The sequence below is a fragment of the Canis lupus genome, chromosome 8 (assembly GCF_048164855.1).
Source record: "Canis lupus baileyi chromosome 8, mCanLup2.hap1, whole genome shotgun sequence".
Classification (NCBI taxonomy): Eukaryota; Metazoa; Chordata; class Mammalia; order Carnivora; family Canidae; genus Canis; species Canis lupus.
In genome coordinates this window covers 72020806-72043660 of record NC_132845.1, presented here as the reverse complement: position 1 = coordinate 72043660, position 22855 = coordinate 72020806, and the positions used below count along the sequence as shown (strand labels likewise).

General features: G+C 40.7%; 1 protein-coding gene across 14 annotated transcripts in view; it reads right to left on the bottom strand.

Annotated features, from left to right (window-relative positions):
* The window catches only part of LOC140639095 (general transcription factor II-I), a 113235-nt gene that overhangs the window by 1318 nt on the left and 89062 nt on the right, over positions 1-22855 (bottom strand). For 6 of the 14 annotated variants that reach the window (XM_072837510.1, XM_072837518.1, XM_072837511.1 and 3 more), the window contains 15 exons: positions 18684-18755; positions 17446-17629; positions 16760-16818; positions 16292-16366; positions 9157-9258; positions 8557-8622; positions 8036-8219; positions 6643-6713; positions 6166-6246; positions 5642-5725; positions 5096-5279; positions 3443-3471; positions 1999-2040; positions 1159-1209; positions 539-614 (listed from right to left, as the gene is read on the bottom strand). In XM_072837510.1, the coding sequence (XP_072693611.1) occupies positions 556-614; positions 1159-1209; positions 1999-2040; positions 3443-3471; positions 5096-5279; positions 5642-5725; positions 6166-6246; positions 6643-6713; positions 8036-8219; positions 8557-8622; positions 9157-9258; positions 16292-16366; positions 16760-16818; positions 17446-17629; positions 18684-18755 (1343 nt within the window). In that variant the 3' untranslated portion in view covers positions 539-555. The remainder of the gene's footprint in view (positions 1-538; positions 615-1158; positions 1210-1998; positions 2041-3442; positions 3472-5095; positions 5280-5641; positions 5726-6165; positions 6247-6642; positions 6714-8035; positions 8220-8556; positions 8623-9156; positions 9259-16291; positions 16367-16759; positions 16819-17445; positions 17630-18683; positions 18756-22855) is intronic. The other 8 variants (XM_072837514.1, XM_072837521.1, XM_072837515.1 and 5 more) reach the window with 3 other exon arrangements.

Sequence of the window (22855 nt, the reverse complement as noted above, 5' to 3'; positions counted from 1 at the left end):
CAGATCAGAGCCAACTACTGTGAAGCTAGACCCTACAACCATCATGTCAACTATTCAACTGCTCAGGCTTAGCGAGGTTCAATGGGACCAAAGAACCAAGCGGGCAGACTCCTGGTGTGACTTGGCCAAGTTCAAGAAGTCTGGAAGAGCAGGTTCAAGGCTGTAGATTAATTATGCAAGACGCACGATGATTTGTTGAATCTTAGCCAGACTCTGCAAATACTATTTTTGTCAGAGTAGTTCTACGGATTCAGAGTGAATTCCAATGGAGAGGATGAGATTTATTTTCCTTTTAGGGCAAAAGTGTTTTTTCATCTTTGACTCACAGACAAATATTGATCTAAGGAAAATCTCTCTATTTGATCTTCTAACTCAAATCATTCAGTAGGGCTGACACTTGACTTCCTAAGACCCAAAGGAGGGGGGGGGGCATCATTTATGGCTGAAGCAGGGCAAACACACTAACTTCTAGGTGTGTGTGAATACACTAGGTTCAGACGGACACTAGATGGCACCCCAGACACAGACGCGGATTTACCCTAGGAGGGAAGAGGTCTACCACGTAGGGTCTGGTTCTTGCTTGATCTGAGAGTTTCCATCAGTCTCCTTTATTTCTATCAAGAAAAACAAAGGGGGTGGGGGGTGGGAGAAAAACAAAAGGGAACTGGTAAGTTGCACTATAAATGCAAATCTGTATGATTATAAACCCACTCCTACCAAACTCTGCACTAAAATGATTTAATAGGAATCATAAGATAGTAAAAACAACATTTTCAGAGACCATGTTGTTCTAGCAATCAGTTCTAAATTCTGTTACTCCAGTTTTCAAAGTAACAAACACCATATTACTTATCTATTTATTTATTTTATTTTTTTTTTTTTTTTTTTTACTTATCTATTTAAAAGTCTAGGTTAGAAAGTGGCCACTGAACTGGTTCAGGAGTCATTCATTAAGAGTCATTTGGAGAGAACAGAGCAAAAGAACCACAAGTCACTGCTAACAAGACATTTCTGGACACTAATGACAGATCCAATTCACCTCAACACAAAAGAAAACACAACCGCAGGGGTTTTAGAAGAGGTGGCATGAAAATCACAATCAATCCTGCGTTCTGAAGGCTCTCATAAGGAATTTCAGTTTTTGACAGCTGGACTAACCCTTTTTACCTTCTGTCGCAGGAACCTCCAATTGGCTGGGCTCAGCTGATTCTGAAGAGAAACACATGAAGATTTATCTTAACAAAGTCCTAAAGTCGCTCTCACTTACTTACAGGTCCTAGAGGAAGCAAGGAGAAAGCTCTCCAGACACTGCACACAAAGCACAGGTCCCAGATGCAAATAGCAGCCACAGCTGCTTGGGATTCAACAGGACGACTCAACTAGACTCACCTAGGCTCCCCCAAATTTCCTCTTCTGACATGTGCTAAGTTAATGGGAGCAACCAAAGTCTTATATAAAAATTGCAATTAACATAGCTCTCACGAGAAAGAAGTTCCTTTTTAAGGTCTTTCCCTGCCTTCCTGTGGATTCTTGTTTGATAAAATAAATGCCTTTTGTTGCTTTCAAGTGGATCCCAGTAGCAGGCCTCAACGCTGGTTTCTAAGGGACCTTTCTTTAAAGCCACGATTTCCACCTGACACAATTTGGCTGATAACAAGCATTAGATACGAATGGTATAAAGGAGTAAAGTCAGAAAGACATGTTTGTCACTAACAAATTACCCTCTACAACACTGGCCTCCCAGGGTTCCCAGCCTTCTTTCTGCCTGACCGGGACAGTGCAGTCAAATGGCATGTGGCCCACTGTTCTATTAGGACCCAGAGCTTGAACACAACAGACCTCTGAACACAGACAGGATTCATAAACACGAAGTCTGAGTGTGTAAATGACTTTCCCTAAAGTTAGGCACATGTAAGCAAGTGAGGTCTATCCACAATTTCATGTGATCCACTTTGTCGCAAAAGTAGGAATGTTTCTGTTTGACCTCACTTAATTTACCTTGTATCACTGGGCCTTCTGATTCACTCTGATCAACCAATTCTGAAAATAAAGCAAATTCATTTAAACAATAATTTACTGACTGGCTATTACAACGGAAAAGCATTCTTAGAACCATTCTCTACTTGGATGCTTCAAATTTGCCAGAACAGGTGCTATTTTCCTTATGAAAGGAGGGAACACATATTAAAAGTACTGATATATCCCATGAGAATAACTAATTCATAGTCATTACCAGAAAGTTCTATTATATACTACTGCATAAGGATGAGAACAAAACTGAATATTTTTAAACAAAAGATTGGGGGGGGGGGAGGCTTAAATACAATACTCTTTGAAACTAAAAATTACACAGAAAACAGATGCACTGGGATTAATAACCAAACAACAACAAAAAACAAATTAAAAAAACCCCACACATACACAAAAACCCCTAAAAGAAAAAAACATTTCTGTAAATGACCAAGCTCCCTGGTGTGATTCAAGTCGAATGTCACAAGGAGGATTAAAAGTCTATGAAACAAGGTCTATATCCTCTTTCATTATTAACACTATCAGATACGAACATACTTGGCCAAGATAGAGAGTATAATAAAAGCTGAATCTATAAAAAAAAAGAACCATAGTAGTTTAGGGGCACAGCCAAATGAATACAGACCAACAAATATATGTATAGTATTTGCTAAAAAAACGATTTTAAGTGTTATGAACATCAGGGAACTGGAAAACCACATATATTTGTTCATGCAACGATATTTGAGAGCCCAACGTGTGCCAGATCCTGGCTTATATATTAACAGAAGCAAGTGACATCACATTAAAAGATCTTATTTCAGCACTGTAATTGCATAATAAAGGAACTGCAGTAATAATATCAAATACAGATTATTCTTATGGAATGTATCAAGTATTGCTCTAGGTGAGGAGTCAAGAAGCTTTTTCATGAAGAGCTAGTTAGTGTGTATTTCAGACTTTGCAGGTCACAATGGTCTGGTACAGTTTTCCAAGCTTTCTGCCATAAGCAAAGGGGCAAGGAAATGTTCTCATAAAAGTTTATTTACAAACACAGACAGGAGCTCCCTCATCCATTTTAAGATGTTTGACACTGAAGGAGTCATTTAAAATGCTCGAAGACTCTCAAAATGGGTACCAATAAAACCATTTTACGAATGAATGAACTGAGATTTAAAAGACTGAGCAACTAAAAAATAAATTTAAAAAAATAATAAAAATAAAATAAATAAAAGACTGAGCAACTAACCCCATTTTACATGCAGAAAGTGCCTAGTGCTCTTACACAGGAGCTAAAACATCAACTTTGCCCGGTTACCGCTGTAGGTGAGGTAAAACATTACGTGCTGCGAGCAAAGGGCATGTATACACCAACAGTCTCTCACACCCCAGAAAAGAAGAAAAGGAAAAAGACTCCATGAAATCTACTCACGGTTATTAATCACAAGTCCCGGAAACGGTCTAGAGAGAGAAACAAATTGTGTAACAGTTTATTTTTACTCTACAAGAATGTACAAGTACATTGAGTTTATTTAACTAATATTTTACTCCTGTCACTTATGTGTTAGAATGAGCAATATTATCCAACTACATTTCTTTCCTTTTTCTATAAAGATTTTACCCATTCATTCATGAGAGACACACAGAGAGAGGCAGAGACATAGGCAGAGGGAGAAGCAGGCTCCATGCAGGGAGCCCGATGCAGGACTCGATCCCCAGGACTCCAGCATCATGCCCCAAGCCAGAAGGCAGACGCTTAACCGCTGAGCCACCCAGGCATCCCTCCAACTACATTTCAATCTTACACTTCTTAATCTATGGACAGATGGACAGATGAATAACTAATACCAACCATCACTGGAAAAGGTCACATGAACGATGGTGAAAACAGAGGAGCCAAGGAAAAAAAAGAGTGCAGTAATTCCACTGACATGGTCTAGTGGAAGCAGGCTTTCACCCAGTCCCCTGGGGAAGAGCACACACTGCTGACATGGGTTAAAAGGGACAGGTTAAAAGGGATAGAAACAAGATTTTTAGGGAAGGTTACCAGGAGAAGAGGAACAAACGACAAAACACCTTAGGGGGTTACCACATGAGCTATTCCAAGAGCCAGTCCAAAGGGATTTCTACTAGATACAGAGGGAGCTTGCCAGGGAACTGACTGTGAAGATTTAGTGGTAGTGAAGTTTTGGGGGTTAGAAAGGGTGGAGACTACATGGACCCTTGCTTAGGCGGACGGGAAAGAGGACATCCACTGAACATCTTACTGGGATGAGCACTTATGAATGAATGTAATCTCATGATGTCACTGAAGTGTAGGTTTAATCATCATTCCTGCTCTCAAAGATAACAACTACACTTTTATGGTACAGACAAGGACACAGAATGGGCTGGCTGGCTTGGGATCGGGTCCCTGTCTGACCTGAGCCTGTGAAGAGGTGCCTGAGGAGACACAGGCTGGCCAATTGTTTTCTGTCTTGGGCCAGCCAGTAAGTATTTTCAGCTCTTTGCAGACCATACTGTCTCTGTCCTAACTGCTCCGTTTTAGCCTATAAATTGAAAGCAGGGCAGCCCCAGTGGCTCAGTGGTTTAGCACCGCGCCTTTGGCCTGGGGTGTGATCCTGGAGACCCGGGATCGAGTCCCGCGTCGGGCTCCCTGCATGGAGCCTGCTTCTCCCTCTGTCTGTGTCTCTGCCATTCTCTCTCTTTGTGTGTGCTTCTCATGAATAAATAAATAAAACCCTAAAAATAAACAAACAAACAAACAAACTGAAAGCAGTGGTAGACGCTATGTACCGCTAACTGTATGTGACTGTGTTTTGTTAAGACTTTATAAGAGCAAACAGCAGGCTGGATCTGGTCCACGGGCAATAGTTCGCCAACCCCTTGCCTTAAAAACTAGAGAATTAAGAGTCAGCTCAGGAAGAAAAGAATCCCACAGTAGAAGAACTCAAGCATTTTAAGTGTTCCTTTCACTACATGGAAAACCTGATTCTATTATTACATAGAACTATATTCTGGAAGATGACTTAGCCTCATGATCTGCAGATTCATTCTGACGAACAAGCAGGGAAGCCTCACTTACCTAATGACTGTGAATTTAATGAACTCAGCAGAATCTAAGATCCTTCTCATGGAGCTGATTTCCAGGTAACTGGGGGCTTTGAATGAAACTCCGGGGGGCATGCCATCAACCACCACACAGCCAGGGTTAATTGTGATTTTCCTGTAGGGAACTTTCACAGGGAAACCCATACCAATAGCTTCACCTAGAACAAGATAAGCAGCATAAAAGCACAGATCAATCTATCATCTCTAAAGTGTTAGAAAGCACACGAGCAACATTTTTAAAGATGGTTTCCACGGTTAATGATGGCCACAGTACACAACAAACTACCCTACCTCTGAACCTCAATTCTATTCACTTTGATGGCGATCTTCATCAAGAGTCTAACACAGCTAAGGTTTCCTTAGGAAAAAACTTTAGAGAAACTCGAACACTTGCATTCCAACTTTATTTCCTTTTATGTAGGAAGGTAACAGCTATCTGAGCATAATCCATTGTGCAGATGTCACTGGAAGGAAATGTCCTAGCTCACTGCAAGGGGCACCATGCAAACACCAAACTCACCAAATTTCCGACTGAAGAGGTCATTCACTTGCTCTCGGAGCTGTCTGGCTTTTTCAACTTTTGACAGCCTTTCGTTATCATCATCTAGAAAAGTTAAGAGGACAGTCATAGCTTAATAATGCAATTTTAATTCCAAGTTAATTGTGAGGTGCTCTGAGAGAACTTGCTTCATGTTTTCAGAAGATTTCAGTATTTTATACTGATCAAGATGGAAATGACTTAATCAAGTGATTTGACTCTAACAACACAAATGAAAATGCTCTGCCTTTGTTCCTGTTACAAGGAGCTTTGCCTGCACTTTAGAACAAATTTCTGAAATAAGACAAAAGGTACTAGCTCATGCCTGCATCTGGCCTAGAGCTTTCTGAAAAGGAACTGATGAGGTGATGTGTTTGGGGAGTGCTTTCTGCAAGGCGGGCAGGGGCACCGCACCACACAGAGCAAGCTCTAGGAACCTGAGTTGGTCAAGTGAAAGCCCAAACATGGAAAACCCCACAAACAAGAGAAAGACAGAAACATCATACCTGGAATCGTCACCTGAATGATGTTAAGATCTTCAACACCTGATGCAGTAGTATTAACGTTGGGTGATGAATTTATTTTTCCTTAAAACAGAAACTTCAGATTAGAAGACATGCAAAATGTAATTAAATCAGCTCTACCAATGTGCTTATAATTCAGACTACACAAGACAGTATTTAACCCAATTTTGTGCAAGGGTTGTTCCTTCTTCTGGTGCATTTTGTCATCCTGGGGGATTAAGCTTCCTGAAAGATGGTTTATACCCTCTACTTTTTTCTCTTTCTTGTGTTTTAGTACAGCATCAGACACACAAAGATTCTCATTTATATTAAATAAATTCAAAGTTGTAAAGAAATCACAACCATGAGTTTTAATGAGCTTTCTTGGTTTTGATTCAGTAGCTGCTCTTTCAACAATCTTTTTTAAAAAATCAATGCAACAAAATAATTTTCTCACAGCACATTTTCCATAGCACTCACTCCAACACTCACTCGGAGGGCTCTTCGAGGAGGAGGTGCTCTCCTTAATTGCAGTCTCAAACATTTCAGGCCTGAAAAACAAGTAGAGAGGAAAAAAAAGTGTGCTAATCATCCAATAGCAAAACATTAAAGATCAGACGAAGATTTTAAAATTTTACTTTCTATACATATACATTCAACTTAGTAATGGAAGAACAGAAAAAACATCCCTCGTCTAAAGTAACATATACAAAAAACCTAATTCTAGTCATGATCACAATGCCTATCCAGTCCTGCCTAGCTTATATTAGCTTCTCCTGTCCATGGTTTCCACTAAACCTTGGAAGAATCCAGTCAGTGCTAGACTTGAGGATGGATATATGGAGCACACTGTTCACGGGTAGCATGTAAACAGGGACAGGCTTGTGAAAACTTAAGCATGTGTCTTTTTCTATTAAGAAGTAGAAGCAAAGGGATGCTTGGGTGGCTCAGTGGTTGAGGTATGATCCTGGAGACCCAGGATCGAGTCCCACATCGGGCTCCCTGCATGGAGCCTGCTTCTCCCTCTGCCTGTGTCTCTGCCTCTCTCTCATTCTGTGTCTCTATGAATAAATAAATAAAATATTAAAAAAATAAAATAAAATAAAATTCACTTCAATCAATTTCAAATAATTCTTGAGCACTAACCCGTATTTTTAAATTCTGATTATTTCCATCCATTTCAGTTGTGGTAGCCTAATTCACAGACCTCCAAAGCAGATGGAAATTTATTTTATTTTATTTTTTAAAGATTATTTATTTATTAGAGAGAGAGAGAGAGAGAGAGAAAGAGAAACAGGCAGAGGGAGAAGCAGGCTCTATGCAGGGAGCCCGACGTGGAACTTGATCCTGGGTCTCCAGGATCACGCCCTGGGTGGAAGGTGGTGCTAAACCGCTAAGCCACCGGGGCTGCCCTGCAGATGGAAATTTAGAATATTCTGGGGGCACCGCCTGGTGGGCTCAGTTGGAAGAGCACCCGACACTTGATCTCGGGGTCATGAGTTCCGGCCCCACAATTATGTGTAGAGATTAGAAAAAATAAATGAAGAAAGGGAAAATATTCTGTAAGCTGGAGAAATCACAGGACTTTATTAAAACTGCACGCCTTAGACCCCAGCAGCATCAACCATTAAAAATAAGACAATGGTAGACCTAACACTATCAAGTTGTTATCCCTCTGACAAGCTACAGTCCTCCTTTCCTTTCTTACCAATTATGAAAAACTTGTAAGATCTACGAAAGTACAGCTTAAAGAACTTTTTTGGGGGATTCCTAGAGCTCATTTTGTCTTGACAGAGGTGAACCCATGTACCAATCTGTCTGTATCACAAGTACAGGCTTCAAGGCCAGTCTTGTTTCTGCTAACTGCCCTTACTTTTTAATGATGAACTTAATCTTGGCCTTGTTTCTGAGTATCTTTTCCAGCCTTGGAATGCCAAAAGTGGACGGCCGCCGGAATGGCACACCCTCAGGCAGGCCCTCCACATAGAAGTCTTCTGGGAAAGATTCAAATAATGCAAACGGCACTTTTACAGCTTGCTTAAGGCCAAGAGCTTCGCCTGTAAAACACAGAGTTTCTTTTATTTCTCACATTCATCACTTTTCAAAACTCAAACTTTTTTTAAAAATGCATTTTAAATTACATTTTGTAGCTACTAAAATTATATATATATATATATATATATATTTAAAGATCATACTACTTTCAATCTTAGAAAAATTTGTTCATTTTGCAGGCTCAGAAAAGTGGGAGAAATGATGGCATTCACGCTTGCAAAATGCATGCACTTCCAATGACCGTAAAATTTAAATGCTAAACATTTTATTCTGTGCACATTCTTCTACTGAAAAAAGGCCACCATATATTTTAGCACTAACATTTCAAAATAAGCTTACCGCATTTTTCATTGAAAAGATTTTCAACTTTCTGTTTTAGGTCTGTGATTTTGGCATTCCAGGCTTCTGCAAGTGAAAAATGAGACCATTACTAGCAATACTTAGCAAAATACATCTATGCTCAGCATTCTTATTTTATTGTACATTTTTAACAAGCACAAAAAAAAAATACACAGGTTTTTAGCATAGTCATATCTTGGCAACTACTCTAATCTGACATTATTAAACTGTTTTATCATATTACTAATACATTGGCCACAAATAAATGACATAGGCTAAAATTAAAAATAAATGAAAACCAAGAAACCTCCCACCAAAACAATGATAGCATCTACTATGCGCCAGGTATGGTTCTACCCTTTAAATAACTTAGTACTTAGAATTCTCATTAATAACCCCATGAGGCAGAAGTAATATCCCCATTTTACACATCCAGAGACTGAGGCACAGAGGGGTTAAGTAGCTATTATAGTGCCTTTAATAGCTCATATATACTGACTTACCAGATAAAAAAAAAATTCACCTAGAAAAATAACATGTTTGTATTGGTTCCTTTTATTTCAAATGGATGAAATTAAGAAAAATAAAATTTATATGTACCAAAGGAAAATTCTCTCCCTCGAGGCTTGAAGGGAACATTAGAACCATTAGTCTGGGTAGGGGTTCGAACCGCGGAGGTTTGAGGGTTGTTGTTATTAGGGCCTAAAGAAAAATTAAAAGAAAAAAAATCAATCAATACACATATTTCATCATGTTTAAGTACTGCTTGTGATTCCCCTTAAAAACCAAATCAAGTTCAAACAGGACACAGGCACTGAGCAATGCAAATGGACACGCAGGCCCCAGGCCACATCCACCCATTCTTCTACTTTCATCCTTATATTCAGCCATTTTTATCCAGACAGAATTAGCTTTCCAGAAGATCTGAGGTATTTTCGACTCACTGAATGCTTCGTTCGAGCCCTTTTGGAGCCATCTAATTTTGGGGTAGCTATGTCTGCTTATGTGTTTTCCTTTCAACCCTTGATCATAATCACAATGTCAGGTACGGTTATCCTATCTCTACTAAGAAATCTTCCTTTAGATTCTCTAGCTGACTCTGGACACATCCTTCCTTTGAGGGGAAAAAAAAAAAAGATGCTTAGATGCTTATTTATTTAACAGATGGGGAGGGGCAGAGAGAGAGGGAGAAGCAGATTTCCCACTGAGCAGGAAGCCTGAAAGGGGGGCTTGATCCCAGGACCCTGAGATCATGACCTGAGCCAAACTCAGAAGCTTAACCCACTGACCTACCCAGGTGCCTCTTTCCTTTGAATTCTTAGTATAATTTAGAAACAGTGTTCTAGGAAACCAGTTGTTTTTCCATTGAATGAAGAGGACTGTTTAGGTGATTCTGATAAATCCCTGACCCTGATTCTTCTTTATGTAGGGTCACCTAATTATTAAATAGTTTATTTTAATCTGTAGCCAACCAGCAATATTTAAAAACAAAATAGTCAAAATAATGGGAAAATTTTTTAAAAATTAAGTTTCCTCAGATTTTCTTTAGAAAATAACCAACATTCTAAAGATACATCTTCAAACTCCGATTTCCTAGTTTGTAGAATATACGTATGGACTCTGGGCTTTCTGGGCTTTTCTGGGCTCAGCAGGTTAAGCGTCTGACTCTTGATTTCGGCTCAGGTCATGATCTCAGAGTCCTGGGATGGAGACCTGCACTCAGCAGGGAGTCTGCTGGAGATTCTCTCTCCTTCTGTCCCTCTTCCACCAAGTACACCCGTACTTTCTCTCAAATAAATACAATTAAAAAAAAAAAAAAACACTGAGCTTTCACCTAAACTATTTTCCTACTGAGTTACCTACTTCCTATTCTTATCTCCAATGTTTGCAACAACACTACCAACAGTGAAAGGTGCATATGGTCACTGCCCCAAGCATGTTGTGTGTTCACTAATTTAGTTTTCACAGGTAACATTACCACATCCAATGTACCCATGGAGACACTGAGTCCTGGGGACTACGTAACTTGCTGGTGACCACACAGTAGGTGCTGGGGCTGAGATACCAGCCATCGGAGTCTGGTTCCTTGGTCTTCACCACTATACACTACACACTACACACTATAGTCTCTGATGTACTTGTGGACAAGACCTTGAATGTCAGCAAGGGAAAACCTCAGTATGTGTGTGGCCATCCCCATCTTCTGAACTTAGCCTGGATATGGCCTTAGGATCCTCACCAGTATTAGAGGTGTTGGTGGGAATGGAGGATTCAATATGAAATGTATCTGTCATCCTCCATTAAATGTCAAGGGATGTCTGCGTGGCTCAGTTGGTTAAGTGTCCAACTCCTGATTTTCAGCTCAGGTCATGATCTCAGGAATGTGAGACTGAGCCCCGTTTCTGGCTCCCATTCAGCACAGGGTCTGCTTGTCTTCCTCTCTCTGCACCTGCCCCCATTCGCATATATGCTCTCTTTCTCTCTCTAAAACAAATACATAAGGTCTTTTTAAAAAAATTTTTATTTATTTATTATAGTCACAGAGAGAGAGAGAGAGAGAGAGAGAGAGGCAGAGACATAGGCAGAGGGAGAAGCAGGCTCCATGCACCGGCAGCCCGACGTGGGATTCGATCCCGGGTCTCCAGGATCATGCCTTGGGCCAAAGGCAGGCGCCAAACTGCTGCGCCACCCAGGGATCCCCATAAGGTCTTTAAAAAATAAAATAAATACAATAAAATGTCCAGACCCAACATTCTACTCTTTAATTATTTAAAAACTCCTGAATAAAAATGCTAGCTTCCTTAAGATGGTATAGCAATGAAAGCAAAGTGTATGTGGGCTAGCTGGTTCTAGCAGCCTGTGCCAGCTGGCAGGTACAACCATGGAGAGGCCATCAGTCCCTCCCATCACCACAGCCCTGCAAGAGGCCACTAAGGCACCCAGCTCACAACTCTGCTTGTGTCAATGCTCGTAAACCAAGCCTTTGACAGTAACAGAGCAAGAGAGAAAGGAGTCTGGGAGCAACAGACCAAATGGAGTTGATTGAACTATCTAGTTCTTATCATTCTTCATTAATGAAGCAACATTCAGGTTGATAGTTAAATGAAATACCACCACACACCCTCTGGAAAAGCTTAATTTAAAACAATGACAATGCCGAATCCCGAGAGGACGAGTGGAAGCTGGAACACATACATGCCTGGCAGGAGTGTAAAATGGCAAAACCACCTCGGAAAACTGTTCAGTACTTTTGCAGAACATTAACAGCTCCATGATTCTGCTCCTAAATATCTCAAGAGGAGGAGAACATATGCCGCACTTTGTACACACATGTTCACAGTGTCGTTTTTAGACAAGGCTGGAAACAAAACCAAATGTCCGCTGACAAATGTATAAACAAAATGTGGTGAATCCACATCATGGTGGAATACTCAGCAATAAAAAGGGGATAGTGAAATATGCCCCAAGTGTAAATCAAAAAGCATTGAGAAAAAGAAGCCAGCCGTAAAAAGAATAGATACAGTAGGACTCCATTTATATGAAGTTTCAGAAGAAGCAGAAGCATTCCATAGTGACAAAAAGCAGACCAGTGGTTGCCTGTGGGCCCGACTGGGAGGGACTGGCTACTGAGGGCACCAGGGAGCAAGTCAGAGTGATGGAAATGTTCAAAAAATTGAGTGAAGTGGTGGCACAAACATTTCTCAAAACCTAAACCATACAATCACAATGAGTACATTCTACCGTGTATAAATCATATGTAAAAAATTTACTTTTTAAAAGTAAAACAATTCCATACAAGCATGACATATAATTTAAAAACAGTATTAGTATAGTGCAAACAAAATACCTCCCCTCTTCATTAAATGGTCAAAAAGTTCCTGGATATGGACACAGCTTTTACTCCATACATCACCTTAAAATACTAACAACTGTTTAGTGGTATTTCAATGACTATTACTTACGTTTAGAGTCCATTTATAGCCTTGTTAAGCAACAAAAAGCTACCATGGGACAAGGGCCTCTACAGCATGGGGAACGTAATATAAACCTATTCTCTGTTCATCTCAAGTCAGGTCAAAACCGTTTTTCACCAAGCCATCACTGATCTTAAGCCCTTTCCTTTTGAATTAGAAACACTGGGTTTCTAAACTAGTATAATAAATGGGTTTATTACCCAATATAAAGGGCATTCCTATCTTGTTTCCCTTGCTGAAACTACTGCAAAGCAAGAAAAGTATTAGCAATTACACGGGACCATCCCAGTTAATACATTTATTTGTACTTAATAAACCCTCAAAAAATAAAGATTAAAAACTTATGTCCATACAAATGTTCATAGAAGCATTGTTCATAATACCCCCAAATCAGAAATGTCCCCAATGTCTACATGATAAATGGATAAACAAAATGTGGTACATTCACATGATGTAATGTAATTCACCAAAAAAAAAGAAATGGAACACCCAATGGGATGGATATTATCCAAAAAGTAAGAAACAGAAGGTGCGCCTGAGGAGGGGGCTCAGTTGGTTAAGAGTCTGACTTTGGCTCAGGTCATGATCTCATGGTTCTGGAACAGGGTGTCAGCATGAATTGGGAGTCTGTCCCTCTGCCTTTGCCCCCCCCAACCCCCCAAATAAATAAAATCTTTAAAAAATAAGAAACAATAAAAAGTGGTGGTGAGTACATGGAGAAACGTGAATGCTTGGTACGTTGCTGACAGAACGTCAAATGTGTGGCTGGGGTGGAGAATGGAGCGGCAGTTACTTAAGTGAGGCGAATTCCGTATTGACCAGGTGGAGTTTCAACAGGGTAAGAGGACAAAGGTCTGGAGATTGACAGCGGTGATGGTCGCACAACAATGTGAATGCACTTACTGCACAGAACTGCACGTTTAAAAAATGTAGACCGGGATGCCTGGGGGGCTCAGCAGTTGAGTGTCTGCCTTCAGCTCAGGCCATGATCCCAAAGTTCTGGGATCGAGTCCCACATCCGGCTCCTGCATGGAGCCTGCTTCTCCTCCCTCTGCCTATGTCTCTGCCTCTCTGTGACTCTCATGAATAAATAAATAAAATCTTTAAAAAATAAAAATAAAAAAGAACGGTCAAGCCTTGTTATGTCATGTATATTTAACCAAAAATCTTAAAAGGTGGATGGAGGGGAAGCCCTGGAGAATTAGGACAAGCTACAACCCAGATGCACCTGGAAAACATGATGCCAAATGAAAGAAGCTGCTCACAAAGGATCTCCCACTGTGTGTGTCATTCCTCTTATATGAAACGTTGAAAACAAGCTGATCCAGAGACAAAAAACTAGATGAGTGGTTCCCAGGGGACAGGGAGATAGGAACAACTGCTATAGCCATGGGGTTTTTTCCTGGGGTGATGAAAAGGTTCTGGACTTCAACTGGTCGGTCGGTTGCTCAACCTTATGAATATAATAAAAATTACTGAGTTGTGTAATTTTAAGTGATGAATTAAAAAAAAAATAAAACGAATTTTACATATGAATTATACCTCAATTCTAAAAATAGTGTATGAGTCAAATATTATTCTTACCATTTTATAGATCTACTAACTGAAGCAGAGATTTTAAGTAATTTGACTAAATGGTGGAGCCCAGACTTAAAAAATCTAATAAACACGTTAGCAGCAGAAATAATGTTAGCACATTATTTAGTTTTAAATTCTCCCCACCCAATCAAGAGATCTAAAAATAAATCTGCTAGGGAATTCTAGAACAGCTTCTTGCTTGTGCTGACAATGGGTCCAGGGAGGGCTGATACTAAATCTCCTCTATACCTTGCTTTGTATGTACACCTGAACCTGCCGGAGTTCAATGGGTCTTCCTATATCCACGAAAGAAAGGACAAGAGGAAATTGAGAAGCCAGTCTTAGAATTTTGGAGCTACAAAAGGTAACCTACCTTCAGAATTTCTTTTATGTAAGAAAAACAGGCATCTCTCTTTGTAAAATTACAGTTGTTTATAACAGAATACAATCCTAATTTCTACCTGGTAATCTTACTTCTATAGACCTAATCATATTAAAGCATTACATTAACTACTCATTTCTCTATTTTTCTTACATCTAATTGATAACCAAGACTTTACTTATACTTATTTTTTTTATACTTATTTTTTTAAGCTGCCTCCACACCAATATGGGGCCTGAACTCATGACCCTAAGATTTTTTTTAAGATTTTATTTATTTATTCATGAGACACACAGAGAGAGGCAGAGACATAGGCAGAGGGAGAAGCAGGCTCCTCGCAGGGAGCCCAATGTGGGAATTGATCCCCAGACCCAGGATCACACGCTGAGCCCAACACAAATGCTCAACCACTGAGCTACCCAGGCATCCCACAACTCTGAGATTAAGAGTTGCATGCTCCTCTCAGGGTCATGAGATCAGATTCTGAGTCTGCACTGGGCATGGAGCCTCCTTAAGACTCTTTCTCCTCCCTCGCCCTTTTCCTCTGCTCCTCACTCCTTTCTCTCTCTCAAAAAACGGGGAGGGGATGCCTGGGTGGCTCAGTTGATTAAGTGTCCAAATTTTGATCTCAGCTGAGGTCTAAGCCCAGGGTCACTGAGTTCAAGCCCAACACTGGATTTCACACTGGGCGTGGAGCCTAAACTTGATGAAACAACACACACACACACAGAATTGTATGCTCTACTGACTGAGCCAGCCAGATGCCCTCAAGATAACTAAAAGGGGACTAGGGATCCCTGGGTGGCGCAGTGGTTTAGCGCCTGCCTTTGGCCCAGGGCGCGATCCTGGAGACCCGGGATCGAATCCCACGTCGGGCTCCCGGTGCATGGAGCCTGCTTCTCCCTCTGCCTATGTCTCTGCCTCTCTCTCTCTCTCTCTCTGTGTGACTATCATAAATAAATAAAAATTAAAAAAAAATAAAAATAAAAGGGGACTAAGTTTCCACTTAGTACCAGTACTGTAAACCATCAATATAAAACTTGAAGTTATGTGATAACAAAGAATTATCTTAATTAACAATGAATTATCCTAATGATAACAAAGAATTATCCTAATCCTTTTTTCCTGAGTGAACTGAAGAGATGGAAGATGATATCCATACCAACAGTAGGCTGAGAATCAACTACACTGTGCAAAGTACTTTAATACTGTGAACCTGAAAAGATGAAATTTCCAGACCCCATGCAAGTGGAGAGGGTATTAACCTGAAGATGTAGTAGGAACTAGTTTAATCCAAGGAACTGCCATTTAAACCACCCTTCAACACTTTACTGAAAAGAATAGGAGGGGCACCTGAGTGGCTCATCTGGCAAGCCTCTAACTCAATTTCGGCTCAGGTCATGACCTCAGGGTTGTGAAATGGAGCCTGGCACTGGGTTCCACACCCGGCATGGAGCCTGCTTGGGATTCTCTCTCTCCTTCTGCCCTCTCACCTCAAAAGAGAGAGGGAGAGAGAGAATTGCACATGTTCCTCTCTGCACCCTTAATTTATTAGAAAAAAAAAATTTTAGTGATCTTCCTGCAAGCAGATTACCATGTTCTACAGGAACATCATGTGGACTACTGTGAAAGTTTCAATCAGAAAGATTCAGAAATTTAGTTTTATCATAGGTAGCTCTTCACATGTAAGTCCAGTTTTGCAAAAATTCATTTGCATAAAAACAAACAGTAAACTGAAGAATTGATGGACACTGTCAGTGAATTGGGAGAATCATCAGAAGCCTACCCAGAGTGGCCTTACCTTCCACAGTGACCTCAATTTCAGGAACTTTTGAATTGCTCCCAGGACTCCGTGGTCTTTTCGGGGACTGCAAGGCTATAAAAGAAGCATGTGATCACTTCTGCATATTGTAAAAAACAAAACAAAAACCCAGAAGAAGATGCTTTATAAAAGCAGAGTATTAAAATTCATACAGTTTGGGTCTTTTCAAAGAAACCTGAAGAATTAAAGTGGTAGTGTAATCCTCTACCTGAGTCTCAAACATAGATGTGGAAACATGAATGAAGGAGGATTGCAAACATGAAATTTTCATGAAATGTTTCAAAAGGGGGAGGAGAGCCTATTATATATATAAAATACCTTAAAAAGCCAAGAAATAAACTGAAAGCCCCCAAAAGACACGAGCACATGATTCAGTGTGATTTAGGTAATGACGATAAAGAATGTTTTAATGCACAGAGGTGTAACAAAGCATATATGTTCTCTTACCTTTAGTGTTTATTTTACTAGCCATTCCAGGAGGCAGGTAGGAAATAACTAGTTCAGGTCTATAAAGAAAACCAAGAAATGTTACAATAGCCACCATACTGTTGATCTTCACAGCTAGTAAACATTATCACAAGCAGTGATTTTTTTTTTTTTTATAAATGCTATTATTCATAATGCGACAATGCATTCTGTCGTTATGGATAAAAACAACTCTCACTTTTCCCTCCCACCATAATGTGCTACATGAATTTGAAGAGTAAATGACTTCTTCCATGAAATGAAAATTAAAGAACACTAGTTTAGTTTCTGCAAGCATGGAAATCCTGCAGATGTGTAAATAAGAAACACAAGCACTGAAACTCAGCTGTCCACGAGCTGCCTCAGGAATACTGGAAGAGATACAGATCTGCGTCTTCATCCTTCACTCAATTACTGAGAAATGTTAAGAGTCAACACAGTACCTGTGACCAAGGTGAACATCACCCCTGTAAGGCAGAGGGGTCACCCTTCTCCTTGTATGGAAGAAGAAAATCTACACAGGTTAAAGGATTTTAAGCTCAGAGCTGTGCTTCCCATCACAGTCTACAAAGCCTTAGCTATTGCGTACAGCTAGGAAAAACTGCAAATAGAAAGAAAACTTTACTGTTTTGATTCCAGAAATGACTACATGGGCAAATTAAACTTACTTTTTAACAACAAACTTGATTTTATTACTCCCACGGACAATTCTTTCAAGCCGTGGGATTCCAAACCAGGTAGGGCTTCGGAAGGGAATGCCTTCTGGCAAGCCTTCTACATAAAGGAACTCAGGGTTTGATTCAAACACAGGGTATGGAACCTTCACCGCCTCTGTGAGTCCAAGAGCTTGAGCTGCAGGTTAAGAAAATATAACACATGTAAGGTAAAATGTTAAGAGACATTCTTTTATTTTTGTCCGCATTCTTTTTAAAAATTTTTCACTTTATCAAGGTATAGTTGACATATAACATTACATTAGTTTCAGGTATATAGCATAATGCTTTGGTATTTGCATAAATAGCAAAATGATCACCAGAGTAAGTTAACGTCCCGGCATTCTCAAATGTGTTATGCAAAGATTCCCTATCATCTAGCGATATCCATTCAGTATTTTTTTTTAAAGGGAGTCTCGATTCAATTATTAGAAGCATTTTGCATAGTATATTGTGCAAAACTGACGAACAGGCCTAAAAAATGAGTAATTTGAAAAAGAACATTTTAACACTTAAGGAAATCCAAAGGATAGTTCTATTACTAGTCAAAATGATCTCTGTGCTCTGGGCAGAAATAAACTATGGGCCAAGGCATACTGAAAGAGCCAAGTTTGCTGTTGAAAGATATGAGTTGCATATGGTGCACCTAAGTGGAATTCATCAAGTTAGAGAGATCAGAGGCAAAGTTTCCAGATTCCATATCTGGGACACAAAACGTTAACACCTTTTAATAATGATGGATGGGAAGGCCCCGGGGAAATTGCTATCACTCCCACTCCTTACTTCCTTTTCCATGATAGACACACCCAATCAACTGAAACACTCTTGCTGAATCTCCTCAGAATCCTCCTCAAGACAGCGCTCCAGGAAACCGCTGTCAACAAATCTATGTTGAAACAAACGATGAAACCTATTTGCTGTATGTGCGGTGTTAGCCAGATTCGAAGTGTACAGTGGAACCAAGCCTTCCCCCAACTCCTCCCTTCCTCTCCCATTTGGACATCCCAGAAAACCTAACCTGAGAGCAATAAAGTAACTTGGCTCAGGTTAAGTAGCAAATTTGGTAGCAGAAATAAATGAAAACCCAGTTTTGGGGAACTTACTTTCATAGGCCCGAACTGTTAGAATTCATTCAGAACACTGCCTCTCATTCAGGTTTCTAAACTAAGACATAATCACTAGGTCTTACTTACCGAATTTCAAATTAAAAATCTCTTCCACTTGTTTCCGTAGCTTGGTAATTCTGACATTCCAGTCTTCTTTGACTGGAAAGCAGAAATAAATGTAATTAACAATGTTCCTTCCTGGTGGTGACACAAAATTAGGCTGGATTTCCCAGTGAGGCTGTTTTGTTTTGCCATTTTTTTAAAAAAGATTTTATTTATTTATTCATGAGAGGCACACATAGAGAGAGGCAGAGACAGGCAGAGGGAGAAGTAGGTTCCATGCAGGGAGCCTGGTGTGGGACTCAATCACGGGACTCCAGGATCACACCCTGAGCCAAAGGCAGACGCTCAACCACTGAGACACATAGGCATCTCTCCCAGTGAGGTGGTTTTTTAAAAGATTCAGATATATCTGACATACAACATCGTAATCATTTGGGATGTACAAACCAGTGATGCTCTGAATTTGACTTCTTAGAAACAAAACCTTTGGGGCGCACCTGGGTGGCTCAGTGATTAAGCATCTGACTTCGGCTCAGGGCATGATCCTGGGGTCCTAGGATCGAGTCTCACACCAGGCTCCCCACAGCCTGCTTCTCCCTCTGCCTATATCTCTGCCTCTCTCTGTCTCTCATGAATAAATAAAATCTTAAAAAAAATAAAATAAAAAAGAGGGGATCCCTGGGTGGTGCAGCGGTTTAGCACCTGCCTTTGGCCCAGGGCATGATCCTGGAGACCCGGGATCGAATCCCAATTCGGGCTCCTGGTGCATGGAGCCTGCTTCTCCCTCTGCCTATGTTTCTGCCTCTCTCTCTAACTATCATAAATAAATTAAAAAAATAAAAATAAAAAAGAAAGAAACAAAATCTTTGGGTCTTAAAGAGGAGGATTCCCTGCACTATCAAATATCAGAACTTCAGGAAGACATAGGCAAATTTCAATTAATATTGTGAATGAGGGGGAAAAAATTGTGAATGAGGAAACTGTTCATAAGCGCACTCTTTGTGAGTGGTCTTTGAGCATTCCGCCCTGGAGGTGTAGCACAGAATGCCGTCAGGACAGAGAGAAGCAGCTGTGTCAGGGATTTGGCATCCTACACCAGCTTCACAGAACAGCCTCAATTGTATTTGCTCTCTATATAGGCGTTCCCTGTCTTATCAAACTGATGTGTGGCCAGAAGCCCACAGAAAGCACAACTTCACTCATTACAGAAAAAATACGGGAGAGATACGTGTTCAGATGATCAGAGAGGGCTTACTTGACACTATTCACATCTATAATCTGGCTTATTTCATTCCCCTTATTTAGAAGACAACTATCTCCTTTTAGATAAAGCGAAAATGAGCCACTGCAGAAGACACGTAGGATGTCACTGACTTAAAGGAAGACACTCAGGACTTGTTTAGTGGAGCTGTGGCTGGAGGCCTGGGGGGTAAGGGGAGGGGGCTTTGAGGGAAGGGGCTGGACAAAGAGAGGAGAGCAGGGGAGGGGGGGAGCTCAAGGATCACTCTGTGTGGATGTCATCTGTGTTTGTGGATGAAGGCAGTGGGAAATGCTGGGGACACTGTGGCTTCGGAAAATCTCACAACACACTGTTTACTTTTGCTGTAGAAATACTTTAAAAAAGAGTTGCTCTAAAAGAAAACCTAGCATCTCAAAGATTTAATATTGTGTGGCTCAACTGTTCAGCTGGAAGAAGTTAAGTCTGGTAAAGACCAGATTTGAATTATTACTATAAAAACATCAAGACTCCCTTCCTCCAAGTCAAGAGCTTCTGTTCACTTGTCTAATTTCTGCCCTATGCTACAACTCCTAGGATGGTTGGTATCTGCTGACTAACAGAAAACCATCTCTGCACTAATCCCAGGACGTAAGTAACTATCCCGATTCTGCCCCTGCAAACAGCAATCACCTGGTTAACTCCAAGACTTCCTTCCATGTGACATTTGTGTATCTTCCCCAAAATTGAGGGCAAAGTGCCTGACAGTATGTTTTTTTTTTTTTCCCCGACAGTATGTTTAAGTGTACAGCTTTTATCAAATCTCATGTCATGCCAAGAATCAAGTAGACCTAATGGCATAACTAACTTTTGTCACACAGGTTGACAGGAATTGGCCCAGTGAAAGCTGAATGCCTGGTTCACTGGCAGACCGGATAAACATTTTGTTGGAATGAAGAATGACAACTTTAATTCTTGCCAAGGTCTCCTAGGAATGGTGGAAGGCTAAGTATCGTTACTGATTTAAAACATTGAGGGTGGGATCCCTGGGTGGCGCAGCGGTTTAGCGCCTGCCTTTGGCCCAGGGCGTGATCCTGGAGACCCGGGATCGAGTCCCACATCGGGCTCCCGGTGCATGGAGCCTGCTTCTCCCTCTGCCTGTGTCTCTGCCTCTCTCTCTCTGTGTGTGACTGTCATAAATAAATAAAAAAAAAAAAACATTGAGGGTTTTTTGATGACAGGCTTTTCTTCTTTCTTTCTTTCTTTCTTTCTTTCTTTCTTCTTTTCCTTTCTTCCTTCCTTCCTTCCTCCCTTTCCTCCCTTCCTCCCTTCCTTCCTTCCCTCCCTCCCTCCTTCCTTCCTTCCTTCTTCCTTCCTTTCAGATTTTATTTATTTGACAGAAAGAGAGAGAGCGCACAAGCAGGGGGAGCTGCAGGTAGAGGCAGACGAAGAGGAAGAAACAAAGCTTCCCGCTGAGCAGGGAGCCTGACGCAGAGCTCAATCCCAGGATTCCGGGATCACAACCAGAGCTGGAGGCAGACACCCAACCCGACTGAGTCACCCAGGTGCCCCAATGACAGGCTTTTCAAGTATCTATGCTAGAAGACAACAGATCAAGTACAGCTAAAAACAGGACACCTAAATCTAGTGCCAGGAACATCTTTACCACTCTCAGGTTTGTATTCACTAACAGAATTACTCAGTAGTGGGCAGCACAGGTGGCTCAGCAGTTTAGCGCCACCTTCAGCCCAGGGCCTGATCCTGGAGACCTGGGATCAAGTCCCACATCAGGCTCCCTGCATGGAGCCTGCTTCTCCCTCTGCCTGTCTCTGCCTCTCTCTCCCTGTGTCTCTCTGAATGAATTAATTAATTAATTAAAATCGTAAAAAAAAAAAAAGAGTTACGTAGTAGTGATCACATTAATCACAACCTTGAATTTGACTTCTCTCTTGAGAAATTAAGACCCATAAGGAGATTTTCATCATAATCCCACTAATCCAGGATAACCCCATTCCACTTTTGAGAATTCTCTATCACTTCTCTCAACAAAGCCTAGGTCATTCTGTCTTTATTACCAATATTGTTTCTTTGCCTAAGTCAAAAGCACATTAAGAAGGTCGCTGTGTGGCTTCTGATGCTCATTGATCATGCCATTTACCCAGCAGGATTCCTAGCACAGGAGAATTCTGTTTCCCTTGTACCATGTTTCTGAACCACTTTGTATGCCAGTATAAACACAATTTTTTAAAAAAATTTTATTCATTTATTCATGAGAGAGACAGAGACAGAGACACAGGCGGAGGGAGAAGCAGGGATCCTGATGTGGGACTTGATCCTGATCTCTGGGATCACAACTTGAGCCGAAGGCAGATGCTTAACTGCTGAGCCACCCAGGTGTCCCAACACAAACGATTTTATAATCTCATTGGCTTATTGGCTGACCCTCGCCAGCTGCCCACAAGCACCCTCAGAACTGAAGGATCAGTATTAAGTATAGACACCTTGTATACCATTTTGCTACAATATTTGTAAGAACAATTAACTGTGTGAATTCAGAAACACCACCTAGTTCTGTAGGGGGTGCCATTTTCTGTAATGCTATAGAATACAGGCAAGCAGTGGTCACTTTTTCTGACATGCATGGTAAACAAAAAAATGGCAAAGAAATAAAGGCAGACTTATAGTTCTTTGAAGAAAATAAAACCATTCATTCACACAACTGAGACTGAGACCTCACAGTTCTACTGGGCTATGAGGTCACTGCAGCTGCTGGAATTACAGTGTTTGTTATTAAAAAAAAAAAAAAAAACAGGGGATGCGTGAATAAAGATTAAGGTCTCAATCTGCCTGGTAGGCCACATTAGCCCCATGTGGGGGCTGAACCAAGCACTTGAAATGTGGTTTGTTGAAGTGAGATGTACTCTAAGGATAAAACTTGCACAAGAGTTTTACCTCATCATTTGTTTATTTCAATCGATTA